This window comes from Scophthalmus maximus, chromosome 2, assembly GCF_022379125.1.
Source record: "Scophthalmus maximus strain ysfricsl-2021 chromosome 2, ASM2237912v1, whole genome shotgun sequence".
Taxonomy (NCBI): Eukaryota; Metazoa; Chordata; class Actinopteri; order Pleuronectiformes; family Scophthalmidae; genus Scophthalmus; species Scophthalmus maximus.
Window position 1 is genome coordinate 12850691 of NC_061516.1, and position 22874 is coordinate 12873564.

Consider the following 22874-nt stretch of genomic DNA (forward strand, 5'->3'; position numbering starts at 1 on the left):
GGTTGAGATGTTGCTGCATATATTTCCTGACCAGGAGCCAAAACTGTCAACCCCCTTCTCTTTGAAATTACGTCCCTATACAACTAAACAATAATGCAGAATAACTTTGTAATGTAATTTCCTACAATTTTCAGAGGCAACATGTCCGGGTATGAATGGCAGCGGAGTAACTAGTTGAAGGTTTGGGTGGGTAGTATATTCAAATATTTTAAAATAAAAGAAGGTAATTGTCACAGTAATCGACAGAAAACTCATATTAAAATAAAACACGTGTGATTGACAGAAATTTCCATAATGTTTAAAGCAGAATTCAAATTGCCAACACATATGTGCTTTTTAAACCGGGACCATTTTAGAAACATCTAATGCGATTAAGAGGTGAGCGCCACATGACTCTCTCACCCATGACTACCGGTTTGAGACCCAGAAAGAGGCCATTTCTATGGAAATGCAATGTTTACACGCATGGGAGAAGTCTATTATCTGCCATTTTGAAAATGTTAAGAGCACAGTTCTTCCTGTGGTTTCTCCCTCATATAGCTCTCAGCATTTTCTCCCTTGTTTTTCTGTTTTTTTCCCCCCTTCGTGCTCTTCCAGAGGAAAAACAAATGGTGTAAATGTCCTTGCGCCTGATTAAGCACAAATCCTTTTCTTTCCTCCTCCACATCTATATCACCAGAGCAATATCTCGTAACCCCCCCCCTCCTCCCCCCAACAAAGTACCTCTTCCAGGAGCTGAATGGAGCCTTCACCTTGAAAGCATTCAAATGGAGTTGGTGGGAATGGGCTCTTCTCTCCTTCCACTCTAGCAAGGTGTGTCAGGAGTTCAACGGTGCTTTGTGGAGCGTGAAGGTATGCAGTGTTCAGTGCGAGAGACTAAAGTGATAGTAATGCATTGACAACACCACTCATCTCCAAGACGGAGAACTCCCATCTCTCGAGGAGATGCACAGTGCGTTGTCTAGATGGGATTTTAAAGAGTCCTTTGAACGTTACTTTCAAACGTCTCAAGAGGTATGGTACAGTTTGAGATCTGACAAACCGTTTTGATGCGGAAGACAACCGCAGCGCCTGAGCTCAAAATAACCCACATGGCAGAGACAATTGCTTACATGACTATATATGACTTTTTTTTTTTCAATCATCTTTCTTTGCAGTGGTGGAATTTCTTTCATGGCTGGTGTTTTGCATTGCACCTGCGTTCAGAAGCTCTTGTAGAGTTCAGAGGTTACTTCACAAGCTCAAAGAGAAGTAGGGGCAACATTTCAGGGCAACGGGCATTGCCCTCAGTCTCTAAAACAGGTGGTGTGTCATACAGTAAACTCTCTGCACATGTGATAGTTGACATTCCCTTCTTCAAACTGTAGGCACTTGTAAACAAAGACTACAGGCCCCTCCATGTCCTTCTTGCTGTACAGTGTGGGGAAAACTCAGCTTTGCAACTGCCATCTTTAGCAGCTTGGATTGATTTCGTAGATTATCAAGAATGGACACTGTAGTAAGGCCTTTCACGATAACTACTATTTTGTTGCAGGATATGTTGTCCCAGAAAGGATTGCGATAAACGATATCATCGTCGTCATTTTAAGACCATTTTTAGATGCTGAAACGTGAGCTTGCAATAAAGGCCTTTTGGTCGTTGGGCGCGCCAGTCCTACATGACTTGTGTTGCTGCTGAGAGAAATGTTATCCAAAGTTCAGACAAAACAAGCAATTTGAAGACATGGTCCCTTTAGAAAATAATAACAAATCCATATTCTCTGACATCTATAGACATAACCAGAAATTGATAAATCATACGACGAGAACAGAGACTTTGCTGGACAGTTGTTGACGTTCATTCGTATGTCACCAAACACGCATGTAGACACGATGGCTGTTATTGAGGTCAATAGAAATGATTGAGTTCATATTCCTGTATTGTACGATACGTCGATAATGTGATTATCGTGACAGGCCTAACTGTAGTCTAATCAAGACATCCATATCAGTCTTAAAGAAACTAAGATTTCCTGCTAGCGGACACTCAAAACTAACCCTAACCCTTAACCAGCAATGGTGATCAGTTTATGACCCAACGTGACTGTAAGACATTAAAGGTTCAGAGTGATACCGTCCAAGTACAATAACTTACATTTGACAAAAAATTTTCATCACTTGGTTTCGAAGAATACTCTGCGGTGTTGCGTTGGGACTGTTCAACACCGTTCAACCCCCTGGATTTATTTAGCTCGACCTTACCTTCCACATCCAGCTTGCAAACACAGGCAACCTCATGCTGCATTCGTCAGGAGGCACAGAGAACATGTTTCCCCGGGCGCGCCGTCAAACCACACCCACACATCATCTTAATTTCCCGTGGAACTCAGCCAATGTGAACAATGGGGGAGATGAGCAAGGCGGAAACTGAGCATGGCAACAACAAAAGGCCCCAGCTCATTGCAGCTGATATATCATAAAACGCATTATAAAATTAAATTACAACTGATGTTAATTTACGGTTCGCCACCGTACAAATTTTATGTATCATCTGTAGTAAAATTTAGAGCCAGAGTGAATCAGACAAAGTGACCAGAAACCAACCGCCTTGGGAGCTTAAGCCCGTACGAGAACAAGATTTTAGATTTCGGAACAGAGTTTCTCCTCTGTCCTGTATTTGATGGTTGTCTTTGCTGAAACAAGATATGTTGAAGCACAGTAAAAGAGGGGAGGGTTTTTTTCAAATTCATTTATTTTTTTGGTGGGAATGGGGAGGGCCAGATTTGTTCAAAGGTAGAGTAAAAGAAACACCTTCTACAAGTCAGTTACTTTAGATTCATTGTGTGCTAACTAAACATCAGCTTGCCACTGAAACTCTAAAACCAGTTCAACACATTTTCTATATTTCATTATTGGGTTTGGAAATACGGTGCTCGAATATTTGGATGTTGCAGTTCAAAATGCAATGTGGTACATGAATTAGTCTTTTTTTATATTGCTTCATTTGCACATACTGAACTGTACTACTGTACTAGGAAAATACTCACTGGTGTAATTTCCAAGGCACTGTTCCTACGCTGTTGGACAGAGGTTTGTCACTCGTGTGCAGGTCTGGGCTTTGTCGTCAGGACACATGTCTACTCTGTCCACTCTCACTAAGGCTGAGCAGGCCCCGCTGTTGAACACACTGTCACGCGCGCCATCTGTTACCGCCAACACTCCTGGCTTGGACAAACACGGTTGTGAGTAGGTAATGGTGCGGACAAAACTCGTGACCTTGACACTTTCTCCTATGTGTGATCAACAGCGAGGGAGAGTGGTAGATTGATGAGCGTCAGTGGCCCTTTTGATTTTTTGGGGGGTTCGTGAGAAAGTGCAGCAGAATCCCACGTTGCCTGGAAACATGTCCGTCTCTCTGTGTGTGTATGTGTCTGTGTGGTGGAGATGTGAGTCTTTGTCTGCCGCTCTTATCCTATTCAGCATCAAAGATTAACATCAAATCACCTCACGCAATAAATGTACATTCTCTTTTTTTGACCTTATGCTAGACATCAAATGACATTATGCAAATGCTTATCCTACACGCCAGTTTCTCTTGTCTTTTTATTTTTATGTGATTTTCAATCTCACAGCCATGCATATGGAAGCACTTTTCGCATATATGTTACACCTACAGTATACTGAGTGGTGTGTGTGTGATGATGTGTCCTCTGCCAAAAGGTGAGGTGTCACTCATGAATGGCATTTGTGAGTATGACTCATTTCTGTATGATGTTTACTCAGAATATTATAGGTTTTTAGTTTTGAAATTATACATTTGAGGGGCACATTGTAAACGTAATGTATGACAAAGGGTCAACTGTTAATTGTTATTGATTTGCGAACATTAAACAAAGAGTGTATATTTATAAGTGCATGTTTTAAATGCACTGGTCTAAAACACGTAACCTCATCACCAGGTTAATGCTTCATTCCAAAATCTCGCAGTTGGGTTATTGAAATGTATTTCCATGAATCCCAATATCTGCATAATTTCAGAGGTGTCAGTGTACCCCGTGTTTCATTCCACACTTATGAACACAAATGGTAATGTTCTGTTTGCCTTAACCATGACAGTGTCTCTTGCTGCTGAGTATTCCTCACATCTATCATACTGAAGACGAGACATACTAACCCTTGCTTACATTTGAGTATCGACACTATTTCTTTTACACGTAAGCTCCATTGTGACGTTTTCCTCCATTGCTCCGAATTCTCTGTGAGAGAACACATCAGATAAACACGAACACGTCTTTCAGCGTCAGTTCCTAATGATGAATAGCAGCATTACTGTGTTAAATCACTTGGCGCAATTAGCGCTAACCATGTTCTTGAAGTTCCCTTCTCACATCATTAAGTTCACCTCGATAGATTCTGAAAGCTTATTAATTCCTTGAAAAACCAATTTATTATCTCCTCGTTGGAAAAATAAATGAAGTGGGATGTGTTATGGTCACATCGGCATAAAACAGTCATTGGTGGCGCGTTATTTAAAGGCTCCACTGCATTATGTTGTTTCTGGATTGGAAGTAACAGTGTCTTTTTTAAACCCAAATGCCACCTAACTTGTCCTGCTCTTCAGTTTTGGTAAAAGCTTGTACTTTTGAATCACAACCAAAACGTTATTAAGAGGAAAGTGGTCTCCATGTTGCCATGAACTGAGCTGCAGCCGTCGGAACAATCAGACAGGGAAATTGTAGTGAAAACATAATTCTCTGCTGGATGAGGTCTTTTGCAATTTAAAAGATCGGGCCTCCTTTACACCCTCTTCATTCATATGGACTCCATTTAACCATCGTCCACAATTATTGTTCGATCTACTGCCTTGGACATGGAGCCAAAAATGGTTTAATTTCCCCCACTCTGGATCAATAGCACCTGATACAGCCCAGCTTTCTCTCAATCGCACTGCGGGGCACTGCATTCATAATGCTATTGACAATATTTAGCAGTATTGATGAGAAGGCGGGAAAAGCACCGCGGGCAGTGCGGGCGGGAATGAAGTGCCATTTCTTTACAGCTGTGCACCTTTTGTGAAAGCTTCTTAAACCATTGAACATGAACATTAAAAAAAAAAAAATATATATATATATATATATATATGCCAACCAGTAAAGCCGGACGGCTTTGGTTTAACACCCACTGGTTTTTGGCTGGGTGGTGTCTCCGTATAAAGGGGTTAAGATGAACAAAAATAAAGAATTATTAACACAAATATGATCCAGCAAGTCTGTTTTAGAAGATGTGCAAGACAGAGGGGGGTTGTTTGATGGCTGGATAATCAAAGTGGCTCCGGTGGTGATGAACGTATCTCTAGCTTTTGCATCCAGGAGCATCAGCTTGGGCGTACAATTGTTCTTGTTTGTATGTAAAACCTGGCAGACTGTAATGTACAGTGCCCTGATGCTGCATGATAACAAAATGTCAAGAACAGATGTGAAGAAACAAAACACAATAACACCGTACTGTCTGTACAGGAAAGGGGATGGATTTCTTTGTTGTTGTTTTTGTTTGGCTATTGAAAAAATTGACCAGAACAGCCAATCAATTGAATATCAATGCACCGATTATTATAGAAATGCACCAAAGGTAATGTTAAGACATCAAAAGAAAAGTGAAAGAAATCAAAAGGGTTAGCAGCAAACTGCAGCCTGTCAGTTAAACGCATATACTGATCATCCAACAAAAGATGGCATCTAATGAGCATCAGTGTCACCATCCGGTCGCCATGCACACAGAGAGCTGCTGACTTGTCAGCAGGCCTCTTCACGTCTATTGTGTGTATGTTATATCCGCCGCTTAGGAGAGGATCTGAGAGGAGAGGAGGAGGAGGAGGAGGAGGAGGGGCCGGGGGGGGGGGGCTGCTGTGGTGCCGCACCGTGCAGCCACTCACCTCCGACTGCATCCCCATCCCCGCGCCTTTCGTCTGCCTCTCAACTTGTCCCGCGTCAGGATGGACGCGTTGCGCCCGCGGTCGTCGGAGCCGCCAGAGTGCGAGGAGAACGCGCTGGCACGCGGGCACCGCCAGTGACCGGGAGCGTCTTCTGGGCGTCGGGGATGTTCGCCGCCGTCGCTGACTGCAGAATTATTCTTTTTTTCTTCCCCAACGTTGTCGGCGAGTCCGCTGCGTGTTCTATCCGACTGGTGCGCTCTCGGGGAGCGAAGGACATGTGGATGGGGATGGTTCTCCTTCGGCGGCTGATATAACCAACCTCGGTTGTTTCAGTTCACCAAGTTTGACACAGTAAATGGTCGCAAAGTGAGAAAACAACCTGATTCATTGACTGTTTTTTCTTGTTTGGCTTGAGGAGGAATTCATGCGTCGGTAGCTCGCGGGGCCAATATGCCAGAATGGGTCCTCTACAGTATTTTTTCCTCTGTGGACTTCTGTACACCCAGGCCGACGGTAAGTTGACGACTACACCCACAACTCTGATGTTAAGGATGAAAGTATGTCTCGTCTCACATTACGCATTAGGAAAAGGCTTTACTGTGACTTGGAGCGTGTTCGACCCTTTTCGGTCTCCGAGCCCGAAGCGCATCGGGACACCGAGTGTGCCATGTACATGGCGCATGCATTTGCGGTGATTTTTTTTTGCTGTTCCTCTGGGAATTCGTGTGCAAAAAAAGGCCAATGCGCCCCATCGCCGCAGTTGGTTAATTCCGTCTTGATACGCGACAGTGTGCCAGGCCAAATATTTTAAATGGCACAGACGGAAGTTGTTCTTTTATTCATAAGGGCTGGCCTAACTGAGCACATTCGTTACGTGAACAAAATCTCTGACAGCTTTTAAAAGTGCCAGTATTTCCATGGGTAGTTCTTTTTTTTCTTTTTGCTTTTTTTGAAATGTGAGTTACACATCTTAGTCCAGGTAGCCACGCACAACTTTTCTTTGTGTGTTCTCAGAAGAAACACTGCCTTAAACGACTGTTCTTCTTCTGTACTGCTTGTCTTGTTACTTCTCAAAGTGTTGACAAGTAACATTTCTTCTCAGGTTGTGCTAATAGTTTGCTTTATTATTATTATTATTTCTATCTTGGCTCATATTCTGTGTGGCCTATAATGCTCAGGTTGCTTAAGGCAGATGATGGAGGTCTCACAGCTGAAATATATCCAACGTGCTATGGAGAATATGCTTACTCATATAGTCTGGAAATCCACCCTTGACTGCTTGTGTCTGAGGTTACTCATACAATTCAAGCAGCTACTGCACACACACACACACAAACACATCACACACACACACACACACACACACACACACACGGCACCTGAGGAGATATGTTATGATTCTTGACAGGACGTATTTTGTACTTACCATAAGAGTTCTGTCCTACTTTGTCCCCTGAAGCCCCTACGAGCATAAATCTGTGTCAGTGGAGTGAATGTGGTGCAGGTGTGACCAGCTCATGAAGTGGGTGTGGACATGGGTGGTTTCGGGACACCGGAATTACTGTTGTGCGGCCAGTTGATCATCCGCACCATCTGAAGCGGAGCTTTTTGTTGACTGACTGTCTGGGAGGATCGAATCCTATGGTCATTTTGGAGGCTGTAGATTATGTCGGGCCGCCACCGGCTGGTGTTTGACCTCCTCGTTCTCCACATGTGGGCTGAATGAAAACATCGGTATGTGTCAGATTCTGCAGATACTGTGAACAGTGTATAATATGCACCAATAACTAATTTAATTTGAGCTGCTTTGATTTATAGTTGAAATCCCCCTTGAGAGGAGGAGGCACAGGTTCTCCCACATTGTGCGGTGTTAGACTGATTATGTCTGCGGCAACAATGTAGGTAATCTGTGTTGAGACTTTACAGTCTACGCAGAACACCATTTATGTCACACTGGCCATGTTGACTGCTCATAGTCAGAAAGTGTTTCTCATTTCAAATTGGAAGGGCTCAGACTGACTTTGTATTCGTGGCATAACTTTCAAGTTAGAGGAAAAACCCAAAGCACTTTTAATCAAATCAATTGTGCGATCTCAAGCCCAAAGTGTGTTCCTCTGGCCTCTACCTTTCAGATAATGATGATCAGTTTACCCTGCTTACAATTCCTACCAAGTTCCTAACCATTTCTTTTCCTGTAAGACCTTGAGTTTCTGCTTCAGCACCATGGACAGTTCCCCATTAACAGAACCGATTTGATGCTTGGCAGTCTGAAGGAGAAACCCAGACAAACGGATCACTTTTACACACTATTTGCGCAAACTAGTATCCTCAATATCTTTTCATCTAGAACCTGATGATCCGAATTTAGCCAAATTATCATAGAAATTATAACAATTAGCAATCATATAGCAGTTATGATTTCCGTTTAATTTACGTCATTTACGTTTCGCTTCTCTTTAAAGATGTTGAAACATTTTAGACCCTTTGAATCGTTCATTGTCTTTCTAACCTATTGGTATTCGGGGTCATGGGGTGCTGGAGGAAAACCCCCTGGATGGGTTTGCCTGCTTCCTGCTAACATGACTAACAGACGGACCTTCTGGCTGTGAGATGACAGTACGAACTGCTGAGCCACCCACAACTTCAATCGTCCGATTTAAATGCCGCTCTTTGACGGCATGAAACTTTAAATTAGCACAGTTGGGGATTGGGGTAATCGCACAACCCATTATGAGATTAAGTCGGAATGCCACAAACTTTGCTTGTTTGTGCGACATTGTGGATCCACACAAATGTTATTTATACTAGAGGCACATGTGTCGGGCTTTAAAAGCATGTTAAAAAAAAACATAATGTATCACCACGGTTGGGGCGGGTCGGCACAAGCTAATGGAATTCTTTTTTGTCAACAAACCTCTCAACATTATAGACTGTCACATCAATTCCACTCACATTTGCAGCTTCAATCCAGTCGCTTTGTCAGCCAATCACCATGGCTGCCGATCGCACATTTGTCATCATCAAAGGCAAAAACGCAAGAGGCCGAGCAACATCTTTTATATTCATTTATATCTTATTTAATTCTTTGGCACATGACACGTGTTTTAGTGACTCAAACATCACACTCTGCGTTTGTCTGCATGCGCACAACAGAGGAGGGACACCTTTTTAACACAGATATTATAATGTGTGCATACACCATGAAACAAATGAGCGTCGTGACGCCGTCAGGTCTGTAAGCAAACTGTGTGACACTACATTCGGGTCAGTCCTCTGTGACGTTCAGAGGTGGAAATTCATGCAGCAGCGGCGGCGCCGAGTAGAATTGAGGTGCTCACATTGGCCAAACGGACGGAAAGAACGAGCAGAGCGAGGGATGCCTACTGGGTTGCGGCGACGCAGATTCAGACATTATCCTCGTCAGGATAGTCAGGATTGGACACTGTCGTGACATTTGCTGAGGATTGACTATCAAATGAAGAAAAAAAAAATATAGCTGCTATTCATGTCAGTGTAGTAATGCAGCCTTCAAGGTGCAAAATTGTGCATATTCACGCCATTACAGTGTAGCAGTTGCTGTTGCACAGCCAGTGGAACAACATGTTGACGATGTCGGCGTTTGATGGAACGTGTTAATGAAAAAGCTAATGAGATGTAATGACTTCTCAGCTCCTGTCTGTGAAAGTAAATATACTCGCTTTGGTTTGGTATCCTGGCTGTCAGGAAGAACCTGACACCAACCAGCTTCCCTCTCAGGAACTCTAATGACATTTATAGTTATTTTTAACACACTTTCATTCTACCAATCACATTTACAAATCACGGACCTGTTGGAAAAGCAGTGGGAAACATTTTGTTAGTGTTTGAGAGATCCTTATTTGCAAGAATATAGGAACAACATTTCTGTCCGCCATCTTATTTTAATCAACTGCAGTTCAATCGTTAAAAACGCCATTTAATTATTGCTTTTATTTGAGTGTTTAGCGACTTCCTGACCTTTCTTACGCTGCTGTTGATCATGTGAGCTAAATAGTTAAACAACTTTATTCCAAACAAACTGCTTTTGCTGCTGCAGAAAAAAAGAAAAGAAACAACTACTGTGCATTATTCATGTGCACATGAATGTTAAGGCTATTACTTCAACAGGACCTTTCACTCTCTTGTTTCCCCTCTAGGGTCTCGTCTGCGCCAGGAAGACTTCCCTCCTCGCATTGTGGAGCACCCTTCCGACCTCATTGTGTCCAAGGGGGAACCAGCCACTCTCAACTGCAAGGCAGAGGGCCGTCCAACCCCCACGGTGGAATGGTACAAAGATGGGGAGCGCGTTGAGACGGACCGCGACAACCCCCGCTCCCACCGCATGCTGCTGCCCAGCGGGTCCCTCTTCTTCCTACGCATCGTCCACGGGCGACGGAGCAAACCCGACGACGGCAGCTACGTGTGCGTGGCCCGAAACTATCTGGGAGAGGCCGTGAGCCGGAATGCGTCTCTAGAAGTTGCACGTAAGTCTGACTTTTTCGATCGTCTTCCTCCAGGCTACAAAGCTTTGATACCCAAGTCAAAGACATCTCACTTTTGCCTGAGAGAAGAAGGGGGAATATTGCTATGCAGTATGTTTTGAGGCGGCTTACCTTTTGAAATTGTGTTAATGTCGCATTTCAAAATGTTGGAGCTCATGTGTAATTAGTCACAAACCTTTTTGGGGGCTGTTGCGCTAAGGTATCCAAATATGAGACGTCATCCGTCACAATACGAGCAGCGTCACCTACCCGCTGAACCCACAAGTGTGTGTGCCTGTGCTCGGCCGAGTGCATGGCACGTGTGTGCGTATATGTGTGTGAATATGTTTTGCAGACTGCAAGTTAGACCTGTTTGGATGACCTGTTTGAGTAATGTATGGGCAGCGCCGTGAAGTGCTCCAGGGAGAGAGAGAGAAAGAAGGGAGGGGGAGGCGGGATTTTAACCCGGCAAACTCCATTTCACTGTTTGGATTTGGAAGGATGCAGCCGAGTCGCTGCCAGTTCTCTCCCTGTGTGGGAGAGAGGCGCTCTGGGCTATTCACATTTCCATTATGTGCTAAACTGAGCTGATTTCTTGCCATGAACAAGATGCACACACGCTCAGACGCACACACACACAGATATACATACATGCGTGCAGACACAAACACCCACATCGTCTCCCTTGCTCTCCGGGTCTCGCTCTCACACAGATGTGGAAAAACAAGCGGGGAATTCCAGGCCAAGAGTATAATGTGATATGATTTTAAATTTACAAAATACTTTCCTAAAAAAAATAATAAGGCAATATTGGATCTTGACTACTATCGTAATAACGGTTTGAACAGACTCCCACAGTAACATTATGGTCGTAATAGTGCTGCTGTAGCTTGTGCCGCCTGCTTTACTCTACTGGGAAATAATGGGATAGAAAAAAAATAGCTGAGATAAGAGCATTGAACCCTAATAGCGACTCAGTCGAGACATTATCTGAGATCTTTGTCTTTTCTGTGCGCCACATCCTGTCTTTGTCTTATTGCCTTTTCCACATTAGACACTTGTAGTTCTCAAATCAATAGTGGCAAATTGTACTGGAAATACTAATGCTGAAGGAGACGCTGGGTATTTCAGGGGACACATGAACCCGTCTTTTAACAGGAGTGTTTGTGTGTGTGTGTGTGTGTGTGTGTGTGTGTGTGTGTGTGTGTGTGTGTGTGTGTGTGTGTGTGTGTGTGTGTGTGTGTGTGTGTGTGTGTGTGTGTGTGTGTGTGTGTGTGTGTACACATCGAGTTACAGGATACAACATTGGGTTCTATATATGAAATGAGATATTGTGGCATAATTCAGTTGATTATTATCTAGTGCTAAAGCTACTATAACACTATGCCTGTCTCACTCTGATCAGAATTTACTATGCACTATACATTGACATTTACACTGCACGCTTTGAGCTGCACAGTTGTGTTTGAAGATGGAGAATCATCCTCCCTCATAACGAAAAAAAAAACAGAGACCCAATACTGTCGTCGCAGTGTCAAGAGACAAATGTTATAGCCGCTCCGCTGATTCCATTGACTGAATAGAGGCCGAGTTTATGAACAACAATGACTGTGTCAGAGTGATTTTTGTGGGGATTTCGTCGCTTCTATTTAAAATACAATAAAGCTCATTTGTATTTTTTGCGGCTCTAACTGACATTCTGAATTCATTTTCCAGAGTAAATTGTCACATTCATTGTCAGTGTAGGAGCTGCAATTACCGTAAGAAATAATTTTGTTCTTCTCCATTGTGGGAGAGACGCGGGCGACTTATGAATCAGGGAAATGAACAACACCATATATTGTTGAGTTGAGGAACTAGTGTTTGCACAATGGAGTGCACCCCTTACTTTAATATGTGTTTGTGTTCCTCTCCTGCTATATGAGCATGCAGACCAACCACAGAACCTGAATATCCTAATTTCCATCTTCATTTTCAGTTATATGTTGGGCAGGTCTCTGGATGACAAAAAACTGGATGTCAACATAATCAATGTGTTTGCTTTGCATTTTTGTTGCATTATATGTATATCCTCTTTTTCTGACCCGCATCTAATGATATATAGATGCTCAACACCTTGTACAGCAGGAGAAGCTACATTCAAATGTCCTGCTCACAACTTGACCTATGAATTGAACTATTTCAGTGTTGACCTTGTTTGTGAGTTCAAATAACAGACACTAACCAATGATTTCTCCTCTTGCCCAGACAGTGTCAATATTTTTTTTCTTTTTTTTTCTCACAGTATGACCAATGCAGTCTATTGTCGTTTTTTTGTATAATTCAGAATATCACGTCTGCAGGGATGCATAATCGCATGACTCCTTCAGGGGCTGCGGGATGCTGCCAGTGTGGCTGCAGCCAAAGTTGTCATGCGATGCTGCGGGTGGGAGCAGGCGGGTAGATGAAAGTGCTGTGGGGATGCACTGACAGTGAGCCCAGCGCAAAATGGTTTGTTTCCTTAGGAGTCCACACACATCCTCAACATTTCTAATGGGCTGTAGCGTTGTGTCTCGACCACTGGTTTAGAAAATATAGCTAACTAGAGGGGGCTGCTCCCTCGGGTACATTTGTGCTGTACAAGCTCAATTTTGGTGGTTCGTGGTGCATTTTATGAGCTGCAGTCTGACTGGAATTTGAAGGGGGCATTATTCATTCTGTGTGATGCAAAACACTTCAGCTGTTTCAGATGGTAGCAAAGCTTAAAATATGTAAATTATGCAGATATGCCAGACATATCTACAGCTGAAATCCTGGAAAAAAAAGTGATATGCCTCATAACACTTGTTTGTCTTATAAATTAACTAATCCGTACAAAAAAAAACTCCACACTTGTTCCAATACAGTTGCTTTTTCTTTACACATCATATATTATATCTTATGACATAAATCAATAGAGAGTAACCTACCAGAATCATATTGCATGTCTTGTGTTGGTATTGGTCTTTTCATCTCACAGCAGGTATGATTGCAAAAAAAAACTTAGCATACACTAGAACACAAACAACAAACACCCAGAGTGTCTGTTTTCCTTTAATCTGAAGTGAATTATTAAATTCACTTCACCGCACATCGGATTCCTCGGTTGATTTATTATCTGCAAACACACATTTGTTTTGAACTTTTATTCTCACCGCTAGGTTTGTTCTCCTCGTGCCTCATCATTTCAGACACATTAAGGAAGCCATTAAGACATTTTTTGGCCATTTCATTCTTCTAAATCACGTAAGCTACCGTGGATGATGGATATACAGACGAAGTGGTTATCATTGAACACATACTGTGATGCAGCTTTCTGTTGTTACTTTAAAAGACTGAACAAAACCCAATAAATATTCTCAGCCATTTTTGTTCTTCTTTCTCAGCCTGGAAATAAGAAAGCCAAAACGAAGACACACGAAAGAAGCACATTTGTTCCAAGGTCAGTCAGGGACACATGTACTATGTCAGCTGATAGACCATCACTGGGCACAAAAGGTGGAGTATTTGCGCCCTTGATAAAATTATATTTCCTGAACAGTCTAGTTCGGTGCATATTTGACACAAACGATAACATCTGCCATTTCACAGAGAGATCAGGCCGTGTCTGTTTATTATTCGAAGGCCCTTGTATTTTTGTATTTTTGACTCATTGCGTCGGACTTGTTTCCCACATCCACGTTTGCAATTTTAATAATCAAGAATCTCCCGCTGTCGGTGTGTTCAGTCAAACGCAGCCAACCACTGAGCCAGCGTTTCACATCTCTCCGTCTGTTCAGTCGGTTGCTGCAGCTGCGCACGACTTCGGCAAAACAACTGTGCGACCTCCAGGCCACCGGTGGACTGGCACTAATCATCAGAGTGAGTGGCTGTTGACGGGATTAGAACAGCTCCCTCAAACTTATTAAGAAGGGGCAGAAGGACATAAACAGAGATGTGTTGAACGGAGGTGTGGGCGGATATGTGGGTGGATGCAAGTTCATTAGGAGAAAAAACTCCAGAACAAGAGGAGTCCCCCTCTGGTTGACTGTGCTAAGTGAATTAGAAGTATGGTCACTCAGCCAGGCAATCATCAATTAAATCCTCCCATGCCCAGGCAGCCAAGATACTAAGCAGCCACAGTGCTGGATAAATCCAGTGTCTGGATTGTGTTAGTGTTTGTAGGCTAATTATTCTGATGAAAGATCAGACACGCTGGACACATATTTCAAATGTTACCAGAATTAGTAGAATTCCACTCTTCAACAAGATTAGGGGGTTCTAAGATCAACAAAGGGGAGCGTGCAAGTAAAAATCTACTTGAGAATTTTGAAATATTTTGCTGTCAAGCTACAAGTTCTTGCAGTTTTAAATTGAACACATAGGGCAGACATGTTCTAGGTCTTTGTTCAGCAAAATCTCAGACAGCTAAACCCTGGCCAAATCAAACCCGTCGTGACTGAGACTCTGCAGCCATGCTGGCAGCTCTGTACCAATGTAGGCACAGTAGGGAGTTGAGCTTAATGCTATCATCAACATGCTCACAATGACAATGCCAACGTTAGGATGTAAAGTTTTACAATTTTGAGCATGTAGCTGATGAGAATACCAATAGTTTTGCAGGTATTTAAAAAAAAAAAAGAGACAAAAGGACATTTTGACATGATGATGGCACTAGATATATGCACATGTTGTGCTTGTGGAGGTAGAGGAAAAAACTCAGGGGATCACCAGTTTCATTATGATTCATCCTCAGGCGATCAGGAGTTTCTGTCATAGATATTGTTAAGTTATGGACCGACCAACAGACAGACATTGCCGTCCATGGAGCCATTTAATGTATTTGTGACCAATGAAATTGATACGGATGGATCAGCTGTAATATTTCACCAGACATGTTGATCTTGCTGAGTTATAAAACACACAGTCATCTCACAGACAGATAATAAATGATAGTAGAACGTCGAGGAGCGGCCTTGTTTTGCCCGCTCATCAAAAGTTTCTTTTTACCCTTTGGGCAAGTTACCAACAAAATTAATGTTGTTTAGCTACAACTGATTGTGGTCCCAGCAAATTAGTCACTTCGTGAAAGTGAGCTCCTGCTAAAAATAAAAGTCCTCTTTTTGAGTATTTTGTGCGTCCCCTTGTGATAATTAAAAAGAACAGGGAGGACTAAAATCTTTCAAAATGGGTTCTGTAATTACAATGATTTGTTGCCATCAGAAAACAGAAGCAAATTGGGTATTTTGGCCCCTCGATCAGGCACCTGCTTTCTCAGTTTTCTCCTGCTCATTTCCAGACGTCTCACAACTAAAATCAAACAACATAATCATGGCCAGAGCATGAGCACGACCTGCAACGCTTACACATTTATCTGTAATTTGCAAACCAGCTATTGCAATCCAAACCCTTGGCAGACGGCAGGGAAACAGCCAAATTAACAGCTGACCACTTATGCTCACACTATTAGCATCTAAGGGTCCAAAAGTCAAAGTGTTTTTATCAGCATGATAATGATTTTTTTTTGCCTGGAAAGGTTGTCAAATAACTATCTAAATGTGCCCTCTGTTTGTGTTTTGTCTCTTCCTTCTCCTCGATCTGCTTCCTTGTCACTGAGTTGTCTTCGGTGATGGGAATTTATTCAAACCATTCAGCACCGTAGACTTTTCAGTCAACAGTATCAGCCTAATTGACATAATTTGGGAGCCAAGGGCATGCTTTCTCCAGTCATGAAATACTGTTCTCTCGCAATGCGAATCGCATGGAAGCAATTATTTATTCCCACCTCCATATTTTTGCTGTACAGCTGAAATACACCACGTGGGTATAGTGGATTAGAAAGTACTAGTGTCTGTTGAGGCGTCCAGTTTTGGTTGCGATACCAGAAATAACATTGTGGTCAGCTGTTATAGGGACCTTGTCAGTACCTAGTGGTGGGATTCTGTAAACATAGCACACGCCCTAAAAGGTTCAGTAGTGGTTCCTCTGGCAAGTGGCAAGTTGCCATTGTTCATGAGATCAGATAAGATAATCTTTTATTGATACCCATGGGGGGAAATTCAGGTATTACAGCAGCTCCAAAGACGAAATGAGTACATGCTTGAATAAGAAGTGAATAAAATAGAATAGGAATAATATATGATGGAATAAAATAGAGCTATATGGAACAATTAGGTACAGAATACACACATTTTTTTGTTCCCTGACAGATAGTGGATATCGGGGGAACACTGCACCATCTTTTGCCGGTCCAGCAGCCCTCATGTGTACTCATCCCTTGTTTTCGTTCCCCCGCCCTGCCTGCTGTAAGCCGGTATCTGGGCCCCTGAGTTTGGGGAACCCAGCTGATCAAAACAGATCTCTCTCAGCTGTTGAGGTGTGGAAAACAAGTTTGCTATTTCCGTTGCCATATGCCTTTCGCCATTAGCTTAGTTGAATTAATTAGTTTCTAATTTGGACATTACAATGCAACACGAATGCGACAACGCGTCGTCTGCGGTGTTCTGTGCGGTCAGTGTTTTCTAATGAGCAAAATTAACAAGGGAGCTGCGGTACATCAATCTGCTGTTTGACTTGAATTAGACTAGTTGCCCCTGTGTGCATGACACATAAAAGCAGTGTAAAGTAAATGTTAGATGTGTTTCAATAAAAAATGGTGTGATGTACTTTTCTTCCATGTTTTACCACGATCATAACAGTGATATCTGATACATGAAGGGACAGGTGTACAGAGAAACATCTTTAATAGTTGACATAGACATGAAAAGGGTGATAACTGTTATTTCAAATGTTTTGAATGGCGGGTGTCTAGTTTGATCTGTGGTAAGATAGCTGTATTTCAAGCTGTCAATATGCCTTTGCTGCAAGAGTATAATTCTTTAAAAGCCTGATGCAGTGAATACACACTTGAAAAAAAGCTATGCGCCCACATTCATATCTTTTATCACAATCACAGTGAGGCACTTTTTCTAGTGGCATCTTGCTAGGTAGCATGCAATCACCTATTAATTACTTGTGTGCTAATGACCTACTAAAAAGCACTCAAATGACAGTAGTAAAAGAAAAAAGGAATCTCTGGTTCAAGCGACCAACTAATGTTCCTTTAAGCTTGATGTTGTTTATGTTGTGTGAAATTCTTGTCTGGTAAGTCAGATAGCGTTGCCCTGGGTGCTCAGCAACAAGGCTTTTTCTCCATTTGTGTTTTTGACAGTGCATTTGGGACTAGGGATGTACTGATACCGATACCAGTTTGGGTTCCGACACTTTGCTCATGTACTCTTACTTGTACTCATAAAACTACTTCGATACTACAGCACCAGATACTGCTACGTCAACATGGCGTCCTCTAGACAGTTGAGCAGGTAGGCGGCATTAAGCGGAGGAGGAGCAATGTTTTTTTAAGCAAAAACATGCAAATTGTACAAAAACTAAAAAGCTGGCACTAGGGATCATAATATTTCATGGTACCAGCACAAGCTGTACAGCACATGGAAGCCATGACTCCACAAATTCCAAAGGTATATATTTATTCCTTCAAGCAGGGGCAAGTACTCATATCGGTACTTGGTATCGGCAAGTAGTTAAAAATGTAAGTACCTATACTTGGTCTTAAAAATAGTGGTATTGGTGCATCCCTAATTTGGACGACTTGAGAAACCCCTGGGGTCTAGGGACAGGCCCCCAGAACAATTAGAGCTCTCATTTAGAGGGACACATAACACATAAATATGCTTTAAAACATTTTACAAATTTTAGAAATGTGTGCTGTAACTGCAGTCTTTGATTGAAACAAAGAACCTCCTTTTGCAAGAGCTGTGGGGTTAAGACTTAGGGAGTTAAATTCACAATAGCTTTCATGCTGCTGTAATGTGTTGTTGGTTGCCATGTGTGTTCTTACCTTTGAGTGAATGAACCACAGTGCTTCTGTCTCTTATAATGGCATATTTGCCTTTAATATGACTGACGAATTAGCCATACAACCTTTTGAAATGCTCTGCATTTGTTGTTTCAGTCTTTGTGTCAGTGCTGTATCAATTTCAGACCGCTCAGTGAAGACGGGCCGATTTCCCCAAGTTTAAGTCGGCCTCATGCTCGTAACAGTGCAAACGTGGAGGTGGCCAGGGCAAGCAAGTGGAACTAATTCATGCATGTTTTTTTGGCTGGAGACGGTGAGATAAGGGGCTAGCATCTGGTGCTAACTGGACCATGCTCGCTCCTCGGAGGTCTGTGCATTACGAGGTTCGGTAAGTTAGCTAAAGGCTAGCATCTGTTGTTAATTGGACCATGCAAACACCTTTAAGAGCTCTGGTGCACTTTCTTACAGTTGGTTGGAGGAAACGTATGCCTGTTGTGAAGAAAGTGTGCTAAATGGATTTACTGGGTTGAAGGTTTACTGGGCTGAAGGTTTCAACAGATTCTTTCAAGAAGCAGCTGAAGGTTACGTGTCATTTCAAGATACAGTTCAAAGTGTTACATTTTAAGGGTCAATTTGTACCAAATAAATAGATTTACTGCAAGATTTATCTGTGATTTCCACATTGGTTTAAGGCTGTTTGACAAATGAAACCCCATTACATACCCTGCCTTAAGCTTTAAAACCTCACTTTACCTCAAATCATCTATTTCACACTTATATTTATCTAAAATAATTTTAATTAACTACATCTGTACTTTTGGTGAAGTGTATGTTGAATTTTGTTTTCATGGTATATCGGGTCACCCTTACAGTGCACTTCTTTCCCCATCTAGAGGCAATTCTAGTTTCAAATAGTTATATTAAAAAGATAAACACTTTTATAAATGATCAGAAAATAGTCCAGTCTATGGCAAATATTGCAATATGATGAATATATTAATAATGTATTCATGCGGCTGAATAATAAGCTCAGTCCATTTTCTTTTTCTTTTCATTTACACTCATACAACCTTCCTGGATATTGTTTTATTAAATGCATTTTCAAGTTTGGGGACATTGTTAAAATCCCCTCAAAAGAAAAGACTCGACTAAATCTACATTATTACTTCGCAAAACAGTTCAAGTTGACAAAAGCATTCAATGAACTGCAGCTAGACTGATTCATCTTTACTTTTTAACTGAAAATGATAAAGAGACATAAATGTATGAAATTAACACTTGAGGGGTTATTACACTTTATTTAGTGTCTGTGTTCATGGACGCCATATTCACTGTTGAGTCGAGTCTAATGACAGCAGCAGTCAGCACCGCCTATTATAACAGCAGCGGTCGTGTTCAGGAAGTTGTCGGCAAAACTCTGGTAAAGGTCATGTTGGGGCCAAGCACCTGTCATAGCCTTTGACTGAGGATCCATGTTATGAATAAACCAAATATTCCTGTCTGCCAGAGGTTCCGTCCCCACAGACTAAAGAAACTGCGTGGTAGTGTGCAGCTTCCAGCAATTCTGCCCCTATCTGACAGACATTATATTTCACAGTGAGGAGAAGAAGAAAAAAAAAAGATAAGGAAAAGAAACATTTTGAAATCTGTCAAAGTAGCTGCAAGTTTGAATGCTTACGTTTCACTGGTCCAAGAGAAGACTGTGATGTAATGAATCCAGATATATTTTTAACAACAGCAAATGAAGCAATGTACGCCACCCCCTTTGACAGAAGCACACCTGATAGATTTATATTCACCAGCAGGTATGAACATTTGATGATTTTATTTTGCCTTTACAAGTTCTGGCCAGGATTTGGCAGAGACAAATACCGCGCAATCAATTTTTTTTAATATGACAGATCGCAAAATGATCCATTACACCCAACTGTCTACCTGTCGAGGCAGTATATCGTGATGTCGCACACTGCACATTATTGGCCTTCATTTAATCCAGTCATGTTTCTACATTCGAATGTGAAATACGGCCGTACGCCTCCCCTTCGGATGAGTGGGCGCTTGGCGTCGGCTGCTGCATTAGCGGACCTTGAACGAGGCCGTCACACTATTACTGATACAGCTGTAACTTATTGCTGCTGTCGTGTGCTGGAAGCTGCATCTGGGTGTAACCTTGTGGGTTTTTTCCGAACGCCACACGAACACCGTGTTTTATAACCATTATTTAAAGCCTGGTGTCAGGAGTAGGACGTGCAGAAGGGATTATGATGAAACAAAAGTAACATTAGTAATATTTAAACAGACACCTAGCATGCCTGTGTGCTCATGCTGCATATTTGTATGTATGTATGTATGTATGTATGTATGTATGTATGTATGTATGTCGGCTTGCGCATGGGCGTAAGTGGCTTTACTCGTTTGTGTGTGTGTGTGTGTGTGTGTGTGTGTGTGTGTGTGTGTGTGTGTGTGTGTTTATCTGAGTGTGACAGAAGTCTTGTGTCTCTCAGCCAAATGATAATGCTTCAGAATTGTTGCTGTGTGCAGCGGTTGATGTACAATCTCTGCATGCAGACTTGTCTTGCATGTGAGTAAGAGGGCATTTTCAGGCCGATTTGTAACTAACGGGAAAAAAAAACACACTCAAGCACAAGCGTTATATTCCTTCTATTCTGGTATATTAGGCAGGACTGGGTGCTAATCGCTGTAAAAACATCAGTCTTTTCATGGTGTGATACCACTCATTTGAGTGGGCTCATCCACTCCCTTCGGTGTCTCCAGTGTGGCTGGGGTGATGAGAGCGAAGAACATCACCAGCCAGCCAGAGGGGCCTCTGTAGTCGCTTTATTATTCATGCGGCCTTCCCAACATCTCACCCAATCTAGGCCAAAGCGCTGTTATATCTGCTAAATCCCGGACTTCTGCTCACCCATTCATCCACCCCTCCTCCCCATCACATCAGGTTTGCCCGGGAAATCGTCAACAACTCCATCCACTGTGTCTTCTGACTCACGAGAAGTGGAGAGTGCCAGGGCCGGGGCAGCAATACGAAATGACTTCAGACTTCCCCAGTAGACAACTCGGCGAGTAAAAAGGAAAAGGGGAATATCCGGAAGCTTGATTAATTCATGAAATCCCCTGAACGTAGTATCTTTCTTTTTTTATCCAACCCCCAAGCCCACACACACACACATGCACTCAAGCATGTATTCCCTCATACCTTATTACCTGGCTTAGATTCTTTCATAAATAAAAGCTCTTGGCCACGAGAGCAGAGTGAGCACTGCGGTTGGTCACCGCCCTTTAAACGCCTGCACCCCAATGCGTGTCAATACATTCTCCACTGTTGTTCAGGGCGTAATTGCAACACGGCAGCGGACAAGATTCCTTCCCATCCGACGTGTGTCTGTTTCTGTAAAGCAAGCAACGGCTGCTGTTGGTGTTGCGGGGGCAAGAGGGCGGACTTGGATGGCAGACAAACAGCCTCAATGCACCAGGGGGCTATCTGCTAATCACACAGCTGCTCACCGTTCCTGCACCACGTGCTCTTGCAAATGAGAACCTTAGTGTGCTTCACTTTCTGTGCTTTACACCGTATAGTCTCTTTTTATCACTCATTAACTTACATAGTTCTTGCGCCCCATTCTTTAGAGTAAGTATCTTGAACATTCTCCAAATCACTGCCCCATCTCCAAACAACAAAACATCACGCCACGTGGTGTCTTTCATTTCCTCGACCCACAGACCTGATCTGTGATTCAATAGCATTAAGATGTGTTCTCATTTTGCAGAATTTACAAGCCCATTTAGTTTCTAGGTTGTCACTATGGATCTTGTTCCTCCCACCTCAACTCTTTTACAGCTGTCATTATGGCGTGAGGACTTTAAAGTCCTTCACGGCTGTGAAGAAAAATTCTTCCGCCTGAATCAAAAGTGATTGGAAAAGTCATGAACCACAGGTTCTGTGGTGGGATGCTGTGTAATTGCATTTGTTGCAGAAATTATTTTATTTAATTTTTTCTTAAGGAAGACTCTCACAGAAGGCTCTTTGATTCACGACCAGTCTCGCAACCCTCTGGCCTGGCTGCCGTGCCTGGTTGTTGTCGGCTGAATTGCGTGTGAATGTGAAGCCTAAGTGGATTTTGCACAATAGCAGGGTTTCGGTAGATCAGAAGAGCCACAACACTTTGATATTTCCTCTTTACCCATTCCAACCTTTTATAGAATGCAGGGACAGGGAATGTGGCTCATGTTGAGAATAATGCAGAGGCCGAATTCATGTGCATCATGTCGTTTAGCCATATAAATTAGCAACGTCATAGCAACTCTGAATAAACACTGTGTGTCAGTGTTGTTTTGTAGAAACAAGCTATGATGGCAATGTAACTGTACTTAAATGGTCATCACGGCACTTCTTCTAAGGATGTACAAAACAGGCATTTTTGGTTTAAACTTTAAAGAACGCAAGCACAAGATACATTTGCAGATAAACAAGGCGGCGCCGGCGTTTTACAAAGCATTTATGTTGCCGTGTAAAAGATGATGCTCTCATGGTCAGTGGGTTACAGCTCGTTCTCATGCTCCAGCAGTTAATGTGCACTAGTCCATCGCCGCAGAT

At 42.5% G+C, this 22874-nt stretch overlaps 1 protein-coding gene across 3 annotated transcripts in view; it reads left to right on the forward strand.

Annotated features, from left to right (window-relative positions):
• Positions 1–22874, forward strand: part of LOC118301359 (roundabout homolog 2) — a 108926-nt gene that overhangs the window by 25954 nt on the left and 60098 nt on the right. For 2 of the 3 annotated variants that reach the window (XM_035626789.2, XM_035626790.2), the window contains exons 1-2: positions 5908–6424; positions 10087–10413. In XM_035626789.2, coding sequence (XP_035482682.2) covers positions 6370–6424; positions 10087–10413 — 382 coding nt within the window. In that variant the 5' untranslated portion in view covers positions 5908–6369. Of the gene's footprint in view, positions 1–5907; positions 6425–10086; positions 10414–22874 lie in introns of those variants that run through there. The other variant, XM_035626791.2, reaches the window with a different exon arrangement.